The following is a 26,489-nucleotide window of genomic DNA, read 5'->3' on the forward strand; positions in this document are numbered from 1 at the left end:
GCCAAATGCAGAAGGAAGGTAACACCCAATTTCAAATCACAAATCACAGCCCAGGAGTAAACCGTGAAGTGAAGGGTCATTGTAGATAAATACAGCAGAGAGCTTGCTGTAAACATTGTCTGGTTGAAAGTGAATCTATCAGTCCAGAGCAGCCCTGAAGTCTACCTTGGGTGTTTTGCAGGTGGCCTGGTGCTAACGGATGCAGCCTTCTAGTGGCCATGTTGGACGTATAGTTATGTCCCAAATGTTGGACTGTTTGTAAGGAGGGGCTTAACTGTTTGAGCATAGTGAGAGGGAGACTTTGATCTGATTAAGCTGTTGAAATCCCCAGTATTAAAGGTACATGACTGGGAGCTATCAGCAATAAGCTCTTCAGTACTGTTAATAAGTTGAAGTTTATTCAGATTTAAACAAGCCAGACTAATTGCTCTGTCCGAGGTGTTTACATGGAGTGGCTAAGTCTGATACTGAGACTGCAACTAGCAAACACAGTCTACTGGAAGCCTGTCATGACCCATACGACAAAAACAGAATCCTGCAGCTACTTCCTAAAAGCCCATCAGCTCCTGTTGCTAACTCTACAATCAATGATCTCTCTCTCTCTGTCTCTGTGTTCTGCTCCTGAGTTTTGTTATGATTTCCCCTTCGACCCCGCCTTTGCCTGGCATGGTGTAGCATCGAAGGCTACTCCCCTCCTTATTGGCTGTATATGAGCACCATAGCTCGGAGATTCTTCAGAGGCTGTGTGCAGCAGTAGAGATGCCTCTCGTAATATGATCACACAATGCGTCCTAAGTGCTGCATTGGCCTACCAAAATGAAGTTCTGTACCCACTGTTAGTTTTAATTCCAGTCCTTATCAAGGACTCCGTTGTCAGAAGTACATGCAGCCCTCTTTGTGTGTTATCAAGCACAACTGTTCATCATCCTGGTGTTGCTCTGCCTACTTCCGGGTCTGCGGCTCCTCTTGTCATGCCGTAAGACCTTACTGTTGCCACTTGTGTTGTTAATAGTTGCCAATTTTGTTATTACCAGTGTGTTTCAGACTTGGCTTTTTTATAGATGTAACAGTATGCACAATTTTATCACTTGAACCATTGATTTGTCCCTCGGGATAATGAGATCCCTCTCCTCTAGGATCAGCCCATAGGCTTGAAACCATCCTGGTCAGTGCTGGGGATGATGAGGTGGGTGAGGGGCACAACTTCAAATGCTGTTGATGGTAGAGGAGCTGCTCCTGGGTGCAATGCCAGAGATGCAAGAGGCAAAACTGATTAGGATTCATGGCTTGTTGCTGTTCCTGAGAAGGAACATCATACCCAACATAGACTGGGGGTGTACTGCCTATCGTCCAGATCTTAGAGGTTATGGATAACTGCTGGAGAACCAGGAATGTGAGGCATAAATTGCCTGTGATGTCATCCTGGAAGTGGACTCCATGTCTGCTGTCAGTGGTTTTGGGGGGTGGGCAAGGCAGGCTGTCTCTTGAGTGGCACATCTAGAGGCAGCTTTCTCTGGATGATGCAACCTTAGCTGATTCTGGTGCCATCTAATGATGCCTCAATGTGTACCCACCAGGACCCAGCTGACATCCTTGCTGGGTAGTGATGAAGCCATGTATCCAGTGAGGCATATGCAACAATGTGTGTGCCCGGACTGGGATGTCCATCTTAAAAGATATTATTTTTTCTTCTTGGTGTAATGATGGAGGCTGCAACAGGCCTCACAAGAAACAATGAAGGCATCCATGCAGGAGTTCTGCTGGGCTTTGATGGTTAATTAGTATCACCCAGTAAGAGGATAAAAAGGAAAGTTGGACAGCTTTTCCATTTGCATTTAACATTTGCACAGAAGTCCCGTAATGCCATTAGGAACTGGCTGAAATGGAGGGACATTAAGATACTTGTTGAAAACCAGGGGATTGTAAGCTGTGGTCCATTATTGGTGGCACATGTTTTGTGGGGCACCTCCAGTAGAGACAACATTGGCTAGAGCCTTAGTGGTATTCTCCATTGTGGTCTGTTGTATTTTGATGATACATGAGAAATGAAAATACATGTCTATTACAATCACCACATTGCCCCATGAAATGGACTCGCAAAATCAGCATGCATCCGATCTCAAGGCTCTGCAGGCATAAACCATGGATGGTAGGCTTTGGATGGTTCTGTTTGCTGCTTGTAACAAGCTTGCCATTATTAAGACACATGTGCAAAATCTTCATGGACACGTGGCCAATACACGTGACACCAGTCCAGATTCTTCATTCTACAAATACCCCAGTGAGATTGATGTAGGAATCACAATATGCGGAAGTACATAACAATCACCTTTTGACACTGATGGTCATCTTGATTCACTAAAAGGACACCCTTGAAAAAGGAAGGGCATGGCTTAGCAGAAAAAAAACAGTGAAGTTCCATGAGGGGCAACTGAAATAAAGGTCTGTGGCTAGCCAGTTTGTACAAACTGGTAAACCGATCTTAAGAGTAGATTTTTAAGTGTGGCAGCTGTGACATGTTGTGAAGTGATGAGAGATTCTTTTGCCAGATGTTAGAGTTGAGAACTGATCTGAAAGCAGAGTTTTTTATTTATCAAATTCCTCATCCCGACCTATAGTGAACAGTGACAATCAATTTGCATTCACATGCAGGACCAGTAAACGATAATTAATGTAATATTGACAATTCGATAAGAAATGAGAGCCCAGTGGCGTAACTCCTGAGATGTCTGTTCTGGCAACTTTGTCTTGGGGCTAGATATGGCAAACGATGACTTATGACCTGTGAACAGATGAATTTTGTTGCCTTAAAGGAAAATGTGGAACTCCTGGATACCAAAGATAATTGCTAGTGTCTTTTTTCTTCCTGGGAATAATCTTTAAATGTCTTAGAGGTGACTGCATTAAACCTTTCTGAATCATTCACACATATATGTGGTAGAATAGCCCCAATGTCATATGGTGTCAGTGGCCAATATGAGACGCAACTGGGTTTGGTATAAGGTCAGACAGGGTGGAGTTCAGAATCATTGCTAGAGTTTAAGAAATGCTTGATGACAATCTGCGGACCCCTGGAAAGAGAGACCTTTTCTCTACAATTGAATCAGTGAATGGGCCATTGTTGCAATGTGAGCAATAAACAGAGAATAATATGTAACCTTGCTCATAAAAACCTGCATTTACTTCACATTCTGTGGTATAGGAATATGAGAAATTGCTGTCACATACTTTGACAATACTTTAAGGCTGTGGCTGTCCCAGCTATGGATATATCCTAAATATGTGATGCAAAGCTGACAGAAAAAGCATTTCGACAAGATGCATATCAGCCCGGATAACACTCACCAGAGATTAGACATATGCTCCTCTTGAGTGCTTCCTGTGACCATTGTATCACCCAGATAATTGATGTATTATGAAATATTGGTAGTAGTTTGTCCTAAAAATTTTTTGAAGGATTGCTAGTGCGTGAGATATGCCTCAAGGTAAACTGTTACATTGATAGAGATTGTAAGGAGTACATAATACCAGAATGGCTTTAGAAGCCTTCCAAAGAAAATTGAAAATAAGCTTTCATAAGATAGATCTTAGATACATCGTAGATAAATACAAACCCCTTGCCAATTTCAATAATGATTCATCAGGACGTCAGACAGGGTAAGAGTCCACAGTTGACTTGAGTGTTTACCATATTTTTAAATTACTCACAAAAGTGCAATGCATCACTAGGTCTTCAAACAATGATTAAAGGTGATGCCTTTCTGCTGTGATGAATCAGGGACAGAATTTTTAACTCCTCTAAGCAATCAAGTCCTTTGATCTTGACCTAAAATGGTAAAGAGGTATCAAGTGAGCATTGAAAAATTTTGGCAGTACCAACACTCTTAATGTAATGTGGACAGAAAAATTTGAAGCCCTTCCCAGGCCTGGAGAAATGAGGGTGATAGACAGAACTCACTTCTGCAGATGTAACGGTATTCTTCTGTTTGGCCTGAGTGTTGCATAGAGAATCCAAAGGCTGTATTTACATCCAGGCCAAAATTATTTTCCACTGAGGGTTGTGCTACTATTGAGAAAGAAAGAGTTCTGGCCACTTAATTATACATTAATTTTAGAACTACCTGGCGTAGTGTTGAAATTTCATCATGAGCGTAAGCCCATAACTTAGCTAACACTGAATTTAAGGGTGGTTATCTGATTTGGAAATATGTAGGTTAATTAATAATAGATAGTGGGGTGATACTGAGGCCGCATTTTCAAAAAGAAGTAAAATAAGAATACCATACTTTTGGCATCAGACGGCATGGTCCTATCAGAGATCTGTGATGTTCTCTAAACCGACACAGTTGGCTGCTGACAGTGTGAACAGTTCTAACAAACGTCTACCAGGTGACCCTGGTGATGTGGGCGAGTATATCTAGCATCACGATAACTGGGCAGTCTGAAATTTTCATCATGACTGAGTGGAAAACCATTCCGCCACTGGGTTCGATCTCTGTCCATTCGAACGGAAGCTGAGGTGCAGCTGCCTGGACGGCTACATTTTTGCAATTTCACTATCAGGTGGTCTACATTGCGCCACAGTTGCCCCTTACAGTGTATTGTATTATTATGAAGTTTATTATTATATTATACTTATGTTTATTATTATATTATTCTATAATTGTCTGTACAAAATGAAATTACTCTTAAGTTTTATTAAATACTACTTACTAATTATCCATGTGAAAAATGTGTGTGTGTGTGTGTGTGTGTGTGTGTGTGTGTGTGTGTGTGTGTGTGTGTGGGCGCGCGCGCGCGCACACACATTTTTCACATGGATAATTAGTAAGTAGTATTTAATAAAACTTAAGAGTAATTTCATTTTGTACAGACAATTATAGAATAATATAATAATAAACATAAGTATAATACACGCCCACACACACGTCTGGGCCAAATATCTCACGAAATAAGCGTTAAATGAAAAAACTACGAAGAACGAAACTTGTCTAGCTTGAAGGCAAAACCAGATGGCACTATGGTTGGCCCGCTAGATGGCGCTGCCATAGGTCAAACAAATATCAACTGCGTTTTTTTAAATAGGAACACCCATTTTTTTATTACATATTCGTGTAGTACATAAAGAAATATGAATGTTTTAGTTGGACCACTTTTTTCGCTTTGTGATAGATGTTGCTGTAATAGTCACAAACATGTGGCTCACAATTTTAGACGAACAGTTGGAAACAGATAGGTTTTTTAAATTAAAATATGGAATGTAGGTATGTTTGAACATTTTATTTCGGTTGTTCCAATGTGATACATGCACCTTCGTGAACTCATCATTTTTGAGAACGCATGCTGTTACAGCATGATTACCTGTAAATACCACATTAATGCAATATATGCTCAAAATTCTGTCCATCAACCTCAATGCATTTGGAAATACGTGTAACGACATTCCCTTCACAGGGAGTAGTTCACCTTCCGTAATGTTCGCACATGCATTGACAATGTGCTGACGCATGTTATCAGGCATTGTCAGTGGATCATGATAGCAAATATCCTTCAAGTTTCCCCACAGAAAGAAATCTGTGGATGTCAGACCCAGTGAACATGTGGGCCATGGTATGGTGCTTCAACGAACAATCCACCTGTCATGAAATATACTATTAAATACTGCTTTAACCGCACGCGAGCTATGTGCCAGTCGTCCATCATGTTGGAAGTACATCGCCATTCTGTCATGCAGTGAAACACCTTGTAATAACATCGGTAGAACATTACGTATGAAATTAGCATACATTGCACCATTTAGATTGTTATCGATAAAATGGGGGCCAATTATCCTTCCTCCCATAATGCCCCACCATACATTAACCCGCCAAGGTCGCTGATGTTCCACTTGTCGCAGCCATCGTGGATTTTCCGTTGCCCAATAGTGCATATTATGCCGGTTTACGTTACCATTGTTGGTGAATGACGCTTCGTCGCTAAATAGAACGCATGCAAAAAAACTGTCATTATCCCATAATTTCTCTTGTGCCCAGTGGCAGAACTGTACACGACATTCAAAGCCGTCTCCATTCAATTCCTGGTGCATAGAAATATGGTACTGGTACAATCAATGTTAACGTAGCATTCTCAACACCGACGTTTTTAAGATTCCCGATTCTCGCGCAGTTTGTCTGCTACTGGTGTGCGGATTAGCCGCGACAGCAGCTAAAACACCTGCTTCGGCATCATCATTTGTTGCAGGTTGTGGTTCACGTTTCACATGTGGCTGAACACTTCTTGTTTACTTACATAACGTAAATATCCGGCGAACGGTGCAGACACTTGGATCATGCCATGCAGGATACTGAGCAGCGTACATAGCACATGCTCGTTGGACATTTTGATCACAATAGCCATACATTAACACGATATCGACCTTTTCTGCGATTGGTAAACGGTCCATTTTAACACGGGTAATGTATCACAAAGCAAATACCGTCTGCACTGGTGAAATGTTACGTGATATCATGTACTTATACCTTTGTGACTGCTACAGCACCATCTATCACAAAGTGAAAAAAGTGGTCCAACTAAAACATTCATATTTCTTTATGTACTACACGAATATGTAATAAAAAATGGGGGTTCCTCTTTTTAAAAAATGCAGTTGATATTCGTTTGACCTATGACAGCGCCATCTAGCGGGCCAACCATAGCGCCACCTGGTTTCCCCCTTCAAGCTAGACAAGTTTCGTTCTTTGTAGTTTCTTCGTTTGATGCTTATTTCATGAGATATTTGGCCTGGTCACTATCAATGTACCACCCTGTACAGCTGACAGTAGTAAAGCACTCAAATGTAATGAATTTTTTGGAAGTCTATGGTTGGTGACCTATGTCATCTATGGACACATCTAGAGAGACTGTAATGCATAACTTGCTGCTGGAGTACTGTCATGTTAGATGTTACCCTCACATGTGGTGGCAGTATTCTGCTGTGTTGACTGACGTTCTGATACAGCGAGCTATATCTGTCATTGCACTGTTTAAGGTCAAGGTCAGGTACCTGAATCACCTCACATGGAGTCATCCACTTATTCATGAACAATGCCTCAACAGGCTACTCGTGGCCACATGATTGCTCTTGTGGAGGAAAGGAAATGTACTCATAAATGTAACAAAAGGGAGATATTTGTTAAGGACACGAAAGTCAGACTGTTCACATGGAACCCACATGAGCTAGAGGGAGCGGTCGTTACAGCTACTAAACTATGAGGATCAGACTGAAGTTTCAACTTGCATTCTGCATTCAAATTACTACACATATGGAAATGTGTGTAGAGCATACAGTAAAAAAACTTTTTGTGAGCAACTTTCATCTGAGTGGTATGACACTGGGCCAATGCTTCAGTCAGGTCTTGTGTAAATTGATCTTGTTCCCAGTGTCACTTTATCAAACATCTCAATGTACTCCTATTTTTAACTCAATGGCAGGAGATTGGTATTTGCAAAAGAAGGGCTGAGTATTTTGTTATGAAGCGTTCCTCTTCATGTTGACTAGCTTCTTTGGCCAAAGCTATGCTTCATGTAGGTTGATTGTTCCTTTATTTGAACTGAAAATTTTGTTTTATTTTACAGAAAATTAACCCAGGAAATGCTTTCCAACTGGAGATGATTGATTATATGATATCAATGTTAAGCTCCAAGGATAGTAAGATGGACAATTTTCAGGTAAACTACAGCTATCATACGTTCCTTCAAAATGGAAAAAATATATAGCAAGTTTTGTCTATTTGCAATGGATTAGTTTAGTTTTATGTAAATGACTTCAACATTTTGTGATGTGTACTCTTTTTCATTTTAAATGATTATTTTTAGTTGTTAATTTTAATTCATCTATTTCTGTGGCACCATAGAAACCAAATATACCTGGTCATGGAATGAATCGCTACATGATTCACAGAATGCTGATAAGAACATTAAAAAAAGTAATAATGCTGGAGCATACAGTATGAGCCATGTATGATGTTACATCCATTTTGTATCCTGAATGGTTCAAGATATTGAAAACAGCTTTTGTGCAAGTGATTGTATGCAGAGGCACACAATTTTCCTTCCCATTAATATCCTTACCTTAACTGAGATATTGAAGCAAGTGTTCTTTCTCCTCTTTTTTTTTTTTTTTAAAAAAAGATTGGAATTGTTATCTTAACAGTATTCAAAAGCTCTTGAAATGGTTGGATGTAGTTACACAACATTTGTTAATGTTCGCATGAAAATGTTACATATTTGGGAAATATGGTGTAATTAAGAGGGTCCACTAGTGTTGTCTAAACACTGCCAAGCAGGTATTATACAGACACTATATTGTGGCAGTTTTAGGTGGGAGTAGTTTTGAACTACGGTTGCATGAGATACTGGTAGAGGTAGGGTCTGAACTACCACTGCCAGCAATAGCAAACATTTTCACTGTAGCCAGTACTAAATATTTTGTGCAATTCAGTTTATTGTGTTTGGGATTGATTGTTTTCTTTTCTGGTTTTGAAATGGAGAGACTAATAATAGTGCATAAAGGGATTTCAATGTATTTCTCACCACAACAAAAGCAATCACCAATCCGTATGAATGTAATGTCAGTTCGGCTTTTGTGGAAGCACAGAATATGGACGTAAGGTGGCAGCCAGTTAAGAGGGAGGCGGAGCCTATTCCAGCAGGCTGTTCCACTCTACTTAGGCAGTCTAAGCTCTCGTTTGTTTACAGTCGTGGCCAACTGCCATGGTAAATTGCCCACTTAATGCTACATGCTGGGCTGTGTTGTTTGCAGCATAAATTAGACATCAAAGATTTAAACATAGTGATAAAGCTGATCCTGCATCTGTTGAATAAAGGAGGGTCAAGTGCACATCTTAGACTTGGTGCCCATCGACCTAATGTGATAAGTGATGCGACAGCTGACGTGGCGTGATGTGACTCATCACGATCTGTGGCTTTGCGGAGACATAGCAGTGGCATGGCATATGCACAACTTGACTCCATTAGAAGCAACATGGCACCATATCATCTATGGACAATGAGGGTGTTCCGGTTTAAGTCAACTTAATTATTGTTTTGTGTAGATGAACCAAAGCTACATACATCTTTGTAACTAGTTTCTTAGTAAAGCTTTTACTTTTCACGTGAAACATTAAAAAACCAAAATTCGTGACTAGCAAGTGTGCTCTGCTATGCAGTCTTCCTAATTTAGTTTTGAGGTAACTATTTGATAAAAAATGATTTCGTGTCTTGTAGTGTGATATTGCAGCTTGATGATGAACTGGCTCTCTTCTTGACATTGCTTATAGTTATTTTGATATTTCAAAACAATGTTAGTACTAAACATTTCGAAAAGTTTGAGGTGCAAATTGCAGTCAGTGGCCAGTTTGTTTGGTGCGTTTTAGGTCCTTCAGGGCTGCAAACAAAATGGATCTAAGGTATCAAAAGTGTTTTTAATATTGGAAATGGAGCTGTATCTTTTTCCATTCCTACGTAAAAAAGTGATGTATTTTGACGTTTGGCCGCGACGAGCTATGACATGCCGCACTCGACATTACGGCTGTGTGCTGTGTGGGATTTTGGCACATGTTTCTCTTTCATATGTGGTTTTTAAAGTTAACATTGCATTTGGAGCTATTTTCGTTTTAAAATTGGTGATAGTCAATCAAATATCCATTGTCAGAGTCAGGTATACAGGGTGTGTCACCTAACATTACTGCTGGATATATTTCGTAAACCACATCAAATACTGACGAATCGATTCCACAGACCGAACGTGAGGAGAGGGGCTAGTGTAATTGGTTAATAGAAACCATAAAAAAATGCACGGAAGTATGTTTTTTTAAATGGAACCCCATTAGTTTTGTTAGTACATCTGAACATATAAACAAAAACGTAATCAGTGCCATTTGTTGCATTGTTAAATGTTAATTAGATCCGGAGATATTGTAACCTAAAATTGACACTTGAGTACCACTCCTCCGCTGTTCGATCGTGTGTATCGGAGAGCACCGAATTACGTAGGGATCCAAAGGGAACGGTGATGGACCTTAGGTACAGAAGAGACTGGAACAGCACATTACGTCCACATGCTAACACCTTTTTATTGGTCTTTTTCACTGACACACATGTACATTACCATGAGGGGTGAGGTACACGTACACACGTGGTTTCTGTTTTCAGTTACGGAGTGGGATAGAGTGTGTCCCGACATGTCAGGCCAATAGATGTTCAATGTGGTGGCCATCATTTGCTGCACACAATTGCGATCTCTGGCGTAATGAATGTCGTACACACCGCAGTACATCTGGTGTAATGTCGCCGCAGGCTGCCACAATACGTTGTTTCATATCCTTTGGGGTTGTAGGCACATCACGGTACACATTCTCCTTTAACGTACCCCACAGAAAGAAGTCCAGAGGTGTAAGATCAGGAGAACGGGCTGGCCAATTTGTGCGTCCTCCACGTCCTATGAAACGCCCATCGAACATCCTGTCAAGGGTCAGCCTAGTGTTAATTGCGGAATGTGCAGGTGCACCATCATGCTGATACCACATACGTCGACGCGTTTCCAGTGGGACATTTCCGAGCAACGTTGGCAGATCATTCTGTAGAAACGCGATGTATGTTGCAGCAGTTCGTTACAACACGCAACTTAACGTCGGAGGTTTCAAGCGTCAACTTTAGGTTACAATATCTCCGGATGTAATTAACATTTTACAATGCAACAAATGGCACTGATTACGTATTTGTTTATATGTTCAGATGTGCTAACAAAACTAACGTGGTTCCATTTAAAAAAAACGTAGGTTTGTGTTAAAAAACATACTTCCGTGCATTTTTGTACGGTTTGTATTAAACAATTACACTAGCCCCTCTCCTCACGTTCAGTCCGTGGAATTGGTTCATCAGTATTTGATGTGGTTTACGAAATATATCCAGCGGTAATGTTGGGTGACTCACCCTGTATACTGTTACAACAATTTTTTGTCTGTTCTAACAGTTTGCCATGAAACATTCAGTAACTGTCTGTGTTCACATATTATCGAACAAATGGCATGTGTTACAGTCAATGAAATGGGGTTTTGCTACTAGTATAACAGAAATATACTGTGTTGTGTGTGTTATCTAGTTGGACACATTTACTGTGAGATTATTTGAGTTTGCCACAGATTTGGATGAAAGAAGAAGAAATGGGTCAGATGAAAAAACAGGGATACAATTACTCAGTATTTTGAGAGACTAGTAAAATGCCTTGTCAACAATAACAGAAATGTGAGAGTTTCTCAAAATGTTTCGCTCTGACACACAAAACTAGACAGAGTGAAAGAATGGTAAAAGTAAAGGTACACCCAGGAAGAGCCCGTGTGGGGTGTGCAGATTGCTGAACAATTTGTCGTTCTGTACATGTTGTCGTCATAGGAGCGTGTGGGAGCGAGCAGCTCCATTGTGTATGGAGTTACGTTCTTTGCCTTTTTTTGTGGTACTTTGCACTGTTTGATAAATGTTTTGTTTTAAAATGCCTGACTGTGCTGTAACGGGATGCCTGCTGTATGGTAGGGAGACAAAAGGTGTGGGTGTAATCTATCATTCGTTCCCGAAAGAAAATTGCAGAAAGTCTGGATTATGAAGTGCCATTGGAAAGATCACTTCAGTGTTAAGACATCAACAATATGTTCTTTGCATTTCACACCTGATGATTATGTCTGTGATTTGCGAGCATAACTTCTTAATATACCTCCAAGGAAAGTGCTTAAACCAGATGCAGTGCAGAGTGTAAATATACTAGGAAGTGTTCCCACTGTACACGGTAACGCGAGTGCAGCTTATGCAGTTTCTTGAAATAGGGCAGACAGGTTGCAGGCAGGGAAAACAATGCAAATTGCACTTGAGCAAACAAATTAGAGATCTTTGTAAATATCTCGAAGAATTAGAATATTGGAACAACAAACTGACAGCCATGGGTGCGAAACTGAGGTATAGTTAGAAGTGCCTCAAGCTAAAAGCGAAAACTTCCATTGCAAGAACAAAACAGCGGCAGAAGTATCAAAAGAAGAAAGTGCAGGAGAAGGCTGACTGAAATGTAAGGCAAACTTCTTTTGAAGAACACATGCAAAATGGTTGCTGAATAGAGAGAGAGAGTGAGAGTCAAAGTGGCAAAAAGAAGACATTTGTAAAGCAGTTATTCTTTGTGCTGTATCTGGGAAGTGTTGTTTGTTTTTAAGGAATCAGGTTGGTTTCCCACTTTCATTTGTATTGTCAAAAGTTGAATATGTATGTGTGCTCTCATTTGACGAAATGAATGTATACGATATTGTTACATAAGATTCTGTCGAAGATTGTGTTTTAGAGCTGCGTATTAACATGTTGTTTGTTATGGTACACGGTTTGTTTTCAGCCAGTCCATTATGATTTTGACACACATAAGAGCTGATCAGTTAAACAGTATCATCTGCTCCATACAAGATGTTGGCTAAGATGATGATGCGGTGGTGTGTGACCATGGCACAAAAAATTAATCTGTGTGGAATGGTCTTGATGCCTGTTCTCCAAATCCACAATATGAAAATAAACAAATCTGGGTGTTTCTGGATGTTCCTCATTTATTGAAATTAATGAGGAGCTACTTTCTGACCAATGCAATGGCTTCAAAGTGGGAAAACTCTTGATAAGTCTGTTGTAGAAAGACTACTCGCATTACATAGAAGTGAAATGAAGTTGTTGTAAACTATCACAAATTCGTCTCAGTGTCAAGGCAGAGAACATCAGAGGGTTTATTTAGCTATGCAACTTTTTTGGAGTACGATGGCTAAAGCCATAAGATGCCTGAAGAAAAGGAAGCAGCAAATTTTTTTCAGCTTTCATACAACACATTTGACATTGACTGTTTGAAGATCCAATGACAAGGATATTACCTGTGGTTATGCAATGCACAAGGATGTTCAGGAAAGAATATTAAGGGAGCTGTACATATGTGCTGAAAAAATTTGTGTAGGCCATAAGTCATTTGCTCCCTTTCCAGAAAGGTATGACAACTGTTCGGTCATTATTTGGACCGTTTTCAGATCTTCAGCCACTGCAGATAAGACTAACTGCATGATTGAACCAAGATGCACTGGAAAACTTTTTCTCACAGATAAGAGGACTTTATCATTTCCACTTGAATTGTTCTGCAACAGAAGTGAAACATCGATTGTGGCTGCGACTCTTGGGACACAATGCCGACGATATTCGTGTATCGAAGAAACAGATGACAGTGATGAACTTTTGTTCAGAGGAATTTTGCCAGATATGAGCAAAGCACTGGAAGAGGTAGCTGGTGAAAGAGAACTGAAAGATATTAACTTTCCTCTTCAACCTACACCAGAAGAATCAGCTGTTAATGAGGGACTTGACTGCTATGAAGAAGGATTCCGATACTTGGCTGCCTACATTGCACATCGTGTAAAGAAGTATGATACACTGGGAACACTGTCTAGTGATATTTCAAGTCCAGCAGGATGAACGTGAAAATCCCTGCAGTGGCACTCTTCATCCACTACTAACATCTAAATAGGTAAATCATCTGTTTTAAATAATTTTATGAGCACTTATTGTAGTTATAAGTAGTTAGTTAGGCTTAAGAGCCACTCGCTCCATTAGCTGTTGCTTCACTTTGCCCATACTATGTTGTCACCGCACCAGCCAATTTCAGTCCATTTCGCTTCGGGCCCAACCTTCTTTCTAATAACATTCGGTACATCTACTTTGGTTTAGGTGCCGACACTCAGTAGTTTCCGAGAAAATGACGGTTAAAATTATGGCCTGACTTTGTCTGCTCTGTGAGGTCAAGTTGACTGAGGTGGTAGCATAGTGGTTAACACTAGAGGTTCACATTTTTGCATCCCATGTTCAAATCCCGTCTTGCTGTGGAGGTATGTGACATCAGGGATTTTTTTTTTTATGACATTGTGAAATACAGTTAAGTTATTGACAAAAGAAATAAACATTTAAGATATTATTAAAACAGATTTTATCATTACAAATTGTATATAACATTATAGTCTAGTAATCAAAAATGAAAAACAGAAATTTTAGTATTTCAGTATCCTCATACGACAGGCTATTTGATAATGTAATATGAATACACACGTTTGTTAAAACTAATTCTTATAAAGTGTCACTGTTCTGTCAATCCTGAGACATTTACTTTTGCAGGCGGTAAAGAATTACATTTAGTGATTGCAAAAGTGCCCTATTGTGCAGCAAACAGAAATCAAGTAGAAGTGATGCAATTAAAATACATGCCCTCCATCACCAGTTGCATGCTCCAGCTTCTGAGAAAATGTTTCGATATGCATGGTGATTTGCCCCAAATTATTGCCATATCACAAGCTGTTTAGCAACATTAATGAGGCTGCTTTTCCTAATGACATTCGTTCCAAAAATGTGACTGTGCCATATTTACCGTTGCACTTTGCTTGTGGTGCTAAAAATTTTTATGCTTTTGAATGTTTTTGTGAATAGATATTGCCATGGGGAATGCAATGGTTCTCTTGAAGTGTAAAAGTAAAAATCAAAGCAAAAGAAGAAATACTGGAATTTTGTGTTTTTTCATTTTCAGTTACTGTTAATCTTGTACGACTACATAAGACGTGTGATGACAAAATCTGTTTTAATAAGATTTGAAATGCTTATTTCTTTTGTCAATAATTTAATATTTTATGATGTCACAAAAAATATTTGTCACACACTTCCTCAACAACAGAATATATAAAAAAAAAGAAACATAAGATTGGATTGGACACAAAAATTAGAAACTATGCCACTATGATACAGACTCACAATGTTTGATACTGTGTGACCTCATGAATTGGCTTCAAAACCTTGACTGTCATTTCTCAAAAATTGGTGTCAGCACTCATGCCTGAATGTGTCCATCTTTTCCTCCCTCCCATTTCCCTTTTTTCACCCTGCAAACATTAGACTGTCAGACCTATGGTGGGTTTCCCTTGTCAACCTTTAGGTCTTCAGTGTTGAATGTGTATATTGCTTTCTTTGTATTTTTTGTGAAGATACACTAACAACCAAAGAATTGCGACTGACGTGAAAGGCAAAATGAGAACATCTGCAGCATTTACCAACACCAACTCGATAATTCTGGAAGAAACCAGCTGATTTACTGGTCTATATAAGTAGCTTCAGCAGAAAGCACAAGGAGGTTTAAGCTCATGCTGAATCTGGGTTAAAATTTCATAATTCCAATCCAGTTCTTGTTAGCTGTTTTCAAATGCAGGTGGATTATTTTTATCAGTAGACATGGGGAGTATGACTGCAGCAGTGACTGAGAATATTAAAAGAAAGTTGTTTCAGTGAAGCATCATTAGGAGGTGCACACCCGCTCCCAGAACCTAAAACTTGGCCAGGAGGAGGGTGCTTTTTCTCTCATTAAATATGTAATCAGACACTATCCTCACAGACAATTAACTTCTGAAAGGCGTATATTTCAGTATGTATTATCCAGGGGAAGGTCTCTAGAAAGTTCTTTTGGTATGTTTGTGTCAGAGATCTGAGTAGCCGGCCACGGTGGTCTAGCGGTTCTAGGCGCTCAGTCCGGAACCCTGCGACTGCTACGGTCGCAGGTTCGAATCCTGCCTCGGGCATGGATGTGTGTGATGTCCTTAGGTTACTTAGGTTTAAGTAGTTCTAAGTTCTAGGGGACTGATGACCACAGATGTTAAGTCCCATAGTGCTCAGAGCCATTTGAACCATTTTGTAGATCTGAGTGTCAAGCTACTACAATCGGAACCAACTCATACCAAACCCTTCGAAGACACAAGTGTGTGCCTTGCATTTAAGGAACGGCGAAGCTAATCGTGAGCTACATATTGCATGGTCAGGCATCCAACTCCAGAATCATCACGCATCTAAATACTAGGGAGTCACTCTCGATAGAACTCTGACATTCAAAACTCACTGCAAGAACACCAAAATGAAAATCTCCGCTTGAAACAACCTAATTCGCAAACTAGTGGGGACACAGTGGGGATCACATCCACAAACTATATGCTGTTCTGCAATGGAACTGTGCTTTTCTACTGCTGAATATGCTTCTCCAGTCCTGTACAGGTCATCTCATGCCAGACAAATAGACATTGCTCTCAACGAAACCTGCAGGTTGATCACAGGTTGCTTAATACCTACCCCAACTGATAAGCTCTACTGCCTGGCTGGAATAGCGCCACAATGGATGCGCAGAACAGTGGCTGCAAACAAGGAGAGACTAAAAGTGGAACAGGACAGTGCCCATCCACTGCACGGACATAATCCACTACAGCAACGGCAGAGATCGCGAAAGAGCTTCCTGAGAACATCCGAGAAGCTCACCATTTCAACAGAGAAGGCAAGGCTGGAGTTATGGAAGAAGTCGACGCCTCACCTGCAGGCGCCAGAAGCTGAAGAACTACCACATGGACACAACGAGAGCTGGCTGGTGTGGAAATCTTTTAAACGGATTACGATCAGCAGTTGGACCATCCACAGACAACCTGAAGAGATAGGGCTTCATAAGAGAAGATATGTCCTGTGATTGTGGACAAGAACAAACCACAAGTCACATGCTCCAGTGTCTTTTGTGCCCTACATCCTGCACGAAGATTGATCTCCTGCAAGCCACTCAAAGCGCCTTGGAGGTTGCAAAGTACTGGGCACATGTAATATACACTCCTGGAAATGGAAAAAAGAACACATTGACACCGGTGTGTCAGACCCACCATACTTGCTCCGGACACTGCGAGAGGGCTGTACAAGCAATGATCACACGCACGGCACAGCGGACACACCAGGAACCGCGGTGTTGGCCGTCGAATGGCGCTAGCAGCGCAGCATTTGTGCACCGCCGCCGTCAGTGTCAGCCAGTTTGCCGTGGTATACGGAGCTCCATCGCAGTCTTTAACACTGGTAGCATGCCGCGACAGCGTGGACGTGAACCGTATGTGCAGTTGACGGACTTTGAGCGAGGGCGTATAGTGGGCATGCGGGAGGCCGGGTGGACGTACCGCCGAATTGCTCAACACGTGGGGCGTGAGGTCTCCACAGTACATCGATGTTGTCGCCAGTGGTCGGCGGAAGGTGCACGTGCCCGTCGACCTGGGACCGGACTGCAGCGAGGCATGGATGCACGCCAAGACCGTAGGATCCTACGCAGTGCCGTAGGGGACCGCACAGCCACTTCCCAGCAAATTAGGGACACTGTTGCTCCTGGGGTATCGGCGAGGACCATTCGCAACCGTCTCCATGAAGCTGGGCTACGGTCCCGCACACCGTTAGGCCGTCTTCCGCTCATGCCCCAACATCGTGCAGCCCGCCTCCAGTGGTGTCGCGACAGGCGTGAATGGAGGGGCGAATGGAGACGTGTCGTCTTCAGCGATGAGAGTCGCTTCTGCCTTGGTGCCAATGATGGTCATATGCGTGTTTGGCGCCGTGCAGGTGAGCGCCACAATCAGGACTGCATACGACCGAGGCACACAGGGCCAACACCCGGCATCATGGTGTGGGGAGCGATCTTCTACATTGGCCGTACACCACTGGTGATAGTCGAGGGGACACTGAATAGTGCACGGTACATCCAAACCGTCATCGAACCCATCGTTCTACCATTCCTAGACCGGCAAGGGAAATTGCTGTTCCAACAGGACAATGCACGTCCGCATGTATCCCGTGCCACCCAACGTGCTCTAGAAGGTGTAAGTCAACTACCCTGGCCAGCAAGATCTCCGGATCTGTCCCCCATTGAGCATGTTTGGGACTGGATGAAGCGTTGTCTCATGTGGTCTGCACGTCCAGCACGAACGCTGGTCCAACTGAGGCGCCAGGTGGAAATGGCATGGCAAGCCGTTCCACAGGACTACATCCAGCATCTCTACGATCGTCTCCATGGGAGAATAGCAGCCTGCATTGCTGCGAAAGGTGGATATACACTGTACTAGTGCCGACATTGTGCATGCTCTGTTGCCTGTGTCTATGTGCCTGTGGTTCTGTCAGTGTGATCATGTGATGTATCTGACCCCAGGAATGTGTCAATAAAGTTTCCCCTTCCTGGGACAATGAATTCACGGTGTTCTTATTTCAATTTCCAGGAGTGTAAATACAATTTGTGTATATATATGTACATATTTATTGATGTGTATGGCTACTGTAAATTTGTATGTTTCTGATTCGAGAATAATAATAATCTGAGTGTTTGATACTTCAGTACCTTGTGACATGAATAAAATTGAGGTGATAGTTCAAGCTATTTGTTTCTTTTGTAACTATATACAGATTGATGGTGGTGTATATTTTGTCACCTGTGCAACACAGCGTGGACTGCCGTGTTAAAAATTCACTTACTGAAGGAGTTGATATTACATTAGATCCAGCAAATCAGTGGGGAGGTTTGGGAAAATGTTTTCTATAAAACCATTGTACATAATTCTGTTTATTTCTGTATCTAGATATCTTACACAAATAAATTAAATGAATTCCAATTATCTGCGTATATTTTACTAGAAATCCTTTGCCACACTCATTTCCTGAACTTTCCTGTTACTGTATTCAGCTTTGTTGTGGTCATAAATATATAATTTCCACTAGACCAACAAAAATTAATATTAAAATAACTCGAAATTGTTTCTCATTTTCCTGGGTACAGAAACAATTGCACAACCAAAGCAGAAACATTTGAGAAATGTAAGTAGCATATATGTGTCACATGGCAGAAAGTGGAGCATGCTGCATTCATGTGACTGGTGTGGCACGCCATATGACTCAGTTAAGTTGTCAGCCTGGTAGGCACTGCTCCATTAGACTGTGTGTGTTCTATATGAAGTTGCAGCTAGATCCATGCCTTCTGGCTCGCCAACCACCATGCTACTTGCCATGTCATTCCAGTGGGCGCCTTAGTAGTATCAGCCCAACTTCTAGCTGCATATAATGAAGAAGCCTGGCATGAGAGCTCCACTTGGTGGTGTTTAGACTGCAGTTTTGGACTCTGTTTGTCTTTTATCTCAAGTTTAGTGAAAAGTGTACGACAAATATACTAAAGTTTCAGCACAAACCAACTCCACCTCCTGGGGCTCACAACTTTTTTGATAGTATATGTGTAGTGAGTATGGGACCCCAAGCCATTGCAGTACTTGTTCCTTCCTGTGCTGCAATTATGCTCTGACCATGCCTTTTCTCCAACTTATTCTGCTGGTCGGATTCCTTGCTGACTACCTAGCTTGCTCATAGGATGTAAATTCTGGCTACTTCCACTTTACCTCATTTTATATTGCGTACTTCAGTTAATGTATGTCTGGGCCTCAGTGTGACCTTAACCTTTTTTATTTTTTAAATTTTTGTGCAGATTATGTGGACCATGTGGGGAAGGTCACCCATTAAACACATGCTAGCCAATCCATGTTCGGGTCGTCGGGTACCTTTATTCTGGGACCCACTGTTAAGTCAGAACTGTCACGTCTGTGCACATATGAAGGGGTAGGTGCATGTATATCGGAGGGTTACTGGGACTCCAGGCACTGGCAGTCTTGCCAGGTGCCTTTGCTCTGCCTGGGTGGCACCCGTGAGTAGAGCCCTCATTAGGAGTAGGACGCATAATTGTGGAAGGCCAAAGGTCACAACCGATTCCCACGAGGCCTTGACAGTGTCTCCAGGCAGACCGCAACTTAATGTTGGTTGTTCAGACCCCAGGAACTTACTCTCCTTGGCTAGGCATTGGGAGGAAAACAAAACCAAGCGATTTGCGGACAGTTACTCCTCTCAGTACTTTGCTCTTGAATAGGTGGAGGATCCTTTCTCTGTGTTAAACCAATTATTTTTGTGGAAATATTGAAAATATATTTAGAGAACTCTTGTGTTAATTGTGGGAATGACCACCCTCCTTGATTCCAATGTGTATTAACCTACCTGTAGAGCACCAAAGTCTCAGATCGTCTCTCACGTTTTGAAGCTGAGAAAAAATGTGATCGTTTGTATTCTGTCTGTGATAACTACACTTACCACTACTGTGGCCAGGTCATGGTGTATTTACTCCCTCGACCTTGACCATTGGAGGTGATAGGATCTCCTCTCTCATTGTTCCTACTCTCGACTCCTGACCAAAGCAGCAGCTTCCTCCACTGGCATGTACCCTTGAAAGGCTCCCCTCTTGGGAACCCTGTCCCAGGAAATCTGCAGATCAGACCCGACACTAGCCAGTGGCTGACTGTGGGTGTCGGTACCACCTGATTTCCTCCTCTTTCTACACCCATGGCAGATAAACCCTTACAAGAATCTTGACCAGAAGTTGTGAAAGAGAAGAATTACAACAGAGCACTTCGATGTCCCTGGAGGCGTCAGATCCCCTCCCGCTGTCTCGCATGCCCCTTCAAGCCAAACAGGGATGCCATCAATGTGGTAATTCATGGGAACAGCAATGCATATTACTGCCACCTGCCAGAACTGCAAATGATTTCCCCTTGTTCTTTTTCCTCTTCATGTTATCATTATGTTGGAGAAAAAGTATTGTGCCTAATTGTCATGGTTTGTTTCCTTTTGTTGAAGTGCTGCCACTCTTTAGTTACCAGTTTTAGCAAAACTTGCTTTATGACTTTCATTGGAATGTTAAAATTTTGTACTCGGATGGGTAATCTTCTTTTTCAGATTGCAAGTTTCACACTTGATGCTAGTACGAAGATATATGCATCTCGTGTTGACAAAGTACATTCAGATGGTATGAAGATTGCAGGTGGTTTGTTTAAGGCTGTTGTTAGAAAGGAAAAGCAGGGTGCAGTAGGAGATAATCATGATGATGATGGACCTGATGGGCACAAGGCTGAAAGCAAAGCGAGGCAACGGGCTCACAGAAGGGTAAGGGAATGCTTTGTATTGAATTTCATTTCTTTCTGCCTTGATTTAATCTAAGACCATAGAAATATTTCTAATGTGTGGTCTTCTAATTACAAAGTTCCATAGAAGAAAATAGTAGATAAAAGCTGTGTTGAGAGACATATCTGCACTATTAATTACATTATACAGTTCATTGTAAACAGTTAACAACAATGAGAAATGAATATTTTGTTTTTATGGACATGATTAGCTTACACATTACAGCAACAACTGAAGCACATGATATCTGTTCAAAGTGACGCCCACCAGTCTCACTGCTTGCATTATGTCAAAATCCATTCACAGAACTGAAATATGGGTTAAAAATCATTTGGCTCCATTGCTTGCACACGTCGTTTATGACAAATGTGTAATTGCCGCTCCATGCTGCATGTTGATGAATCCTCTCCTATATGATAAAACACCATCTCAAATTCTACTGTGCAAACAAGTCTTTGTCGACAACCTTTGCAAGCTGTCCAATGCATGAACATATTAATTTCTCACAAGTTTATATATGTGGCAATGAATTTCTTTAGATTGTGAAGACACCTTTTAAAAACTTTCTCTTTTTACTTTCTGGGTGATTCACTGTGTTAAACCATCCACTAAATGCATGTTTAAAAGTTCCTTTTAAGGAGTAATGCTAAGTCACTGACTGATCATGAACTATAAACAGTGGCAAACTCCAGTATGCACACAATATAAATGATTGTGTGCTGTCTTTGAAAGAAGTGCCACAAACATATCGTACTGCCTGAAATAGTCATTTCTAATCATTGGTTCCTTACCTCAAAATATTCTTAATCTGTAAAATTTTGAACATCAGAGCTGATCCTTTGTTACTCAGTGGTGAGTTACTTTTAAAAATTGCCCCTATGTTGATATAGTATGAAAGATTGACCTGCACTCCACGCTGTTCATGGACTGGAAAACAATTTTTTTCCTTTGTGTGGGTGGGGTGGGGAATAAAGATATGCATAAGTAGTGGTGAGTAGTGCTGGTAATAAGTGGCATCCTATGCTATGTGCTAAGAAAATTTTTCTTTTTTTGTGGCTTGAATAATGCTTACATATTTCTAAAACATTTTTATTGCAAATCTAACAGTTCAAATGTTAGGAATTGTTAAACAACTGGTAACATTTGCAGCTGCAAACATGCCAATTCCAAGCTTTCTTTAAAATAATGTAGACTGAGGTATCTAAAATTTCACATCAGTACAGTAAGCGGTGTAGGATGTATATTAAATTACTTAAAACATACATGTTAACTCTTCATAGCCAAAGTGTGCACATATAACACAATAAATCCACATTGATTATATGTGAGGATATGAATTATAAACAAAAAGTAGCTTATTTGGATAGTCCATTACTGTATAATATTGTGAAGACAAATCAGTTTCTTGCATTGTGAAAAGTATCTACTTAATTAGTTTAAATGTCTGATTAGTTTAGTTTTAACTATTTGAATGTTCAGTAGGTGAATAATTTGACCTCTTAAGTCAATGTTAAAACCACAGCACACTTTCTCAGTGAAAAAAGAAAATTGCTTATAAAAGCTGATAAATTTGTATAATGTCTCATTACACTTTTGTTCTGAATTACATTACAAATCTTTTATCTTCATTACAGGTGAGAAAAATCATAACGGAATCAGAGTCCTTAAACGCTCCTTTACAGCAAAATTATAAACTGCATCCCTCATTACTATTCATGAATACCAAGTTTAGTGATTGCCGTCCGGGCTGTGTCAATCTCATGCCAAGGATTTCAGTAGTTGGAGATACACAAAAACTGCAATTTCTGTGTTCTGAACCTGCCCTTGGTTCTTCTGATGTAGGCATGAAGGATCAACTTGCTGACGTCCCAACATTATCAGGTTCAGAAAACTTAGTTAAAAAGCAAATTTGAACAATTTTTAAGTGTATATTTAGGATTGTTTAGTCTTAACGATAGACTAATACATAAGAGTAGCCTTGCCTTAATGTACTTTATCTAGTGTGGTGTACCTGTCAGTGGTTTCCTTCAAGCAAATTTTAGTTTATTTGCTGTATGCATACAAATTACTGTATTTATCAATTGGCCAAGAAGAATAGCCGTAGATAGCATTTTCGGTTGTTAAGGTAGTTCAACTAAAGTCAGAGTCCCACTTTTTTGGGAATTTGGTAGTTAATTTGAGAAACACATCATCTTGCTAAGTAGAGTTCATTTATTTCTGCTTACTACCAGTTCTACCTCCAGCCATCAAAATCTGCAGGTATTGATATAAAATTCTTTATTTTCTAGCCGAGAAAAAGATGTTATCAAGTACACAACATGATATACTCAAAATGCTGTGCTCATTCTACAGCCTCTCAGCTGGAAACATGGTACTTTTAGTTCAGCTGCCTAGAAAGAAAATGTGGTTGTATCGGCAGATTCTGTTTTTCATTTCCTTCTATATTTTCCCTTACCTTTTTATTTTAATTACCACTGGAATTTAAAAGATAACACACTGTAGTAGAATGAATGAGATTCTGTAAGTCGTAATCTTTTAGACTGTGGTGTGAAAATTCAATGGATCTTTAGACACATCCATGTTTTATTGGCTGCTTCAGTGACTCTCCATCTCAAATATAAATAAGTAAACACAAAGTAACCAGTCACTAAACTGAACATTTTCAGTTTTAACATTTTTCGGAGCTTTTACTTCATTATGAGGTTAAAATTCTGGGGTTTAGCTCAGCAGTCAGTGATGAACTATAAAATGCTTTTTGCAATCAAAGTGATAAAATGAAAACATTCTAGATATTTAGACATACATAGTTTCCCATAAGCAATGTGCTGCACTAAACACAGGAACTCTCACCTTATGATGGAGAAAAGCCTCCAGATTGTCTCATCTGAAAAATGAAAGTTTAATGACTGGTTATGTTGTGTTTTATAAAATGCCAATGGATTTATTTTGACACAGTTTCATAATTACAATTTATGTATGAGATGTGGGAGATGGATTGTTACACGTTTTCTCAGTAAGGTATATGAAGAAAGGTGAAGGTTGAGGAAACATTACAATTATTTTATGGTACATACAAACACTCAGTGATTGATGTTTTGGATTTCTTTATATCTCAGTTTCTATCTAAGATGACTTGAAAACTACAGAGAGATTCTTTAATTACATCTTTGCGAGGCTTATTGGGACAAACCAGGATAGATCCCAGTATCCACTCGAGTAGCTCATGATGTGCAACTGTCGATACCAATAAAGGAACAATTTAAATATGTCACTTTGTGGGGAACAAATATGGATGTGCTACTCAACAACCTTTAAAGCAAATATTATAGTAAGTCAATGTCCTAAAACGCTCCAGACAACTGTAATGGAGTCCACCTTAGTTTCCTGATACATATATGAGAACAAAGTGTTGTTACTTGATTGTGAACAGATACAATGTACAGCTGGCTCACTTCAGCTTGTCTCATCCTCACTATGCTGCAGTAGCACTTCTACACACTATTAATCAATCATTAGGTTTGGCACAAAACCATATGCTGCTGAAACTGTTTTCTTGTGCACCAATGCAACTTGGCAAGGTCATAGAGACCTGTCACCTGGTTCATTGAATGTAACTGGCTGTGGATATTAAAGAATTTCTTAAAAACACTTGAAATAACCTTTCACCTATACATTACAGCAACATTGCAGAATAGCAATACTTGCTTTAAAAACAAACAAATTGAATGCCATGGAGATCATTTTAGTCGTGCATAAATATGCTAATACTCTAATGAAGAGGTAGAAGACTTACGAAAAGAATTGCAGGAATTTTCAGGTGACAGCAAATGCTATTACTGGATTTGAATAGGGGATTTAAATGCAAAAATGAGACAATGACTAACAAACACTTCTTTTGTGGGAAAAGTTTGGATATTATAGTAGAAATGAAGAGAGGTCATATGTTAGTAGAATCTGTGTTCTTAAGACAGATTTTTCATTAGAAAACAAATAGAAGATGGACTCCTCTAGCAAGATGTGAAATTAAAATTGAAACTGACAGTGTTTTATTAAACAACAAGGAAATTACACAGGATGTGATGGTCTTAAGCCACTTTGGACTATAAAGCATAGACTACCAAGATCCAGAGTAAAAATAAGCCAAAAGTTAATGATGAGAATACCTTCAGCAGGAAATATGAAGTCGTAGTTACCTAAATCTACTTAATGTTAGGAAGGTATACCAAATCAAATAAGTAAAAAGCTCAACATCTTGTAAAATGAAGAATATTGGGTGACAGATAAAAACAGTGATTATTTGAAGAAAATATTCATGTAAGGAGCTGAAGATGTTAGCATGTTTGATGAAGGCAAAAAAATGTGGAATGAGGAAACTTTTTAAGAGAAGGCTTGAGTTTCAAACAAACAGTAGTAGTCTTCTGATAGAATATGTTGAACTAAATAAATCATAAAGCAAAGACAAAAGTGGGCAAGCATTCATAGATTACTGTAAATTTTTGTGCTGATCAGAAATAAAGATAATGAAAAATGGAAATGTTATTCCAGACAAGGTGTAAAAAGCCATTTGACATATTGAAGAAGGCAAAGCCATTGGGAGATAAATGGTATTTCAGTTCAGTAGAAATTATTAAAGGTGAAGGAAAAATTAGACTAAAGGACCAGCAAAACTATTTACAGATTGTCTATGAAAGAACAGTTCTTGGAAACTGGGACAATGGTCTACTACTATTACTACTACTTCTTCTTGCTTGTCATCAGCAAAGGAAAAAGCTGGCAGTAAAAGTAGTTACTGCACAATAACCAATTGAAAATTGTGAATGAAATTTTAGACTGGAGCATTGAGTATGATTTGGCACTTCGCCCCAAAGTTTAATAGATTTTGAGAAAGCTTTTTTATTCAATTTCAACAAAATACACTATGCGATCAAAAGTATCCGGACACCTGGCTGAAAATGACTTAAAAGATCGTGGCACCCTCCATTGGTAATTCTGGAATTAATATGGAGTTGGCCAACCCTTAACCTAGATGATAGGTTCCACTCTCGCAGGCATATATTCAATCAGGTGCTGGAAGGTTTCTTGGGGAAAGGCATCGTATTCTTCACGGAGTGCTACACTGAAGAGGTATCAGTGTCGGTCAGTGAGGACTGGCACGAAGTCGGTGTTCCAAAACATCCCAAAGGTGTTCTATAGGATTCAGGTCAGGACTCTGTGCAGGCCAGTCTATTACAGGGATGTTATTGTCATGTAACCACTCCGCCACAGGCCGTGCATTATGAACAGGTGCTCAATCACGTTGAAAGATGCAATCGCCATCCCCAAATTGCTCTTAAGGGTTGCAAGCCCCCTCCATGAAAAACACGACCACACCATAACACCACCGCCTCCGAATTTTACTGTTGGCACTACACAAGCTGGCAGATGAAGTTCACAGGGCATTCGCCATACCCACATTCTGCCATTGGATCGCCACATTGTGTACTGTGATTTGTCATTCCACACAATGTTTTTCCATTGTTCAGTCATCCATTGTTTACACTCCTTATGCCAAGCGAGGCGTCGTTTGGTATTTACCGGCGTTAAGTGTGGCCTAT

At 40.3% G+C, this 26,489-nt stretch overlaps 1 protein-coding gene across 2 annotated transcripts in view; it reads left to right on the forward strand.

Annotated features, from left to right (window-relative positions):
- Window positions 1–26,489, forward strand: part of LOC126184974 (condensin complex subunit 2-like) — a 179,660-nt gene that overhangs the window by 74,052 nt on the left and 79,119 nt on the right. For both annotated transcript variants that reach the window (XM_049927673.1, XM_049927672.1), the window contains 3 exons: window positions 7,615–7,707; window positions 20,671–20,877; window positions 22,530–22,776. In XM_049927673.1, the coding sequence (XP_049783630.1) occupies window positions 7,615–7,707; window positions 20,671–20,877; window positions 22,530–22,776 (547 nt within the window). The remainder of the gene's footprint in view (window positions 1–7,614; window positions 7,708–20,670; window positions 20,878–22,529; window positions 22,777–26,489) is intronic.

Source organism: Schistocerca cancellata, chromosome 4 (genome assembly GCF_023864275.1).
Source record: "Schistocerca cancellata isolate TAMUIC-IGC-003103 chromosome 4, iqSchCanc2.1, whole genome shotgun sequence".
Classification (NCBI taxonomy): domain Eukaryota; kingdom Metazoa; phylum Arthropoda; class Insecta; order Orthoptera; family Acrididae; genus Schistocerca; species Schistocerca cancellata.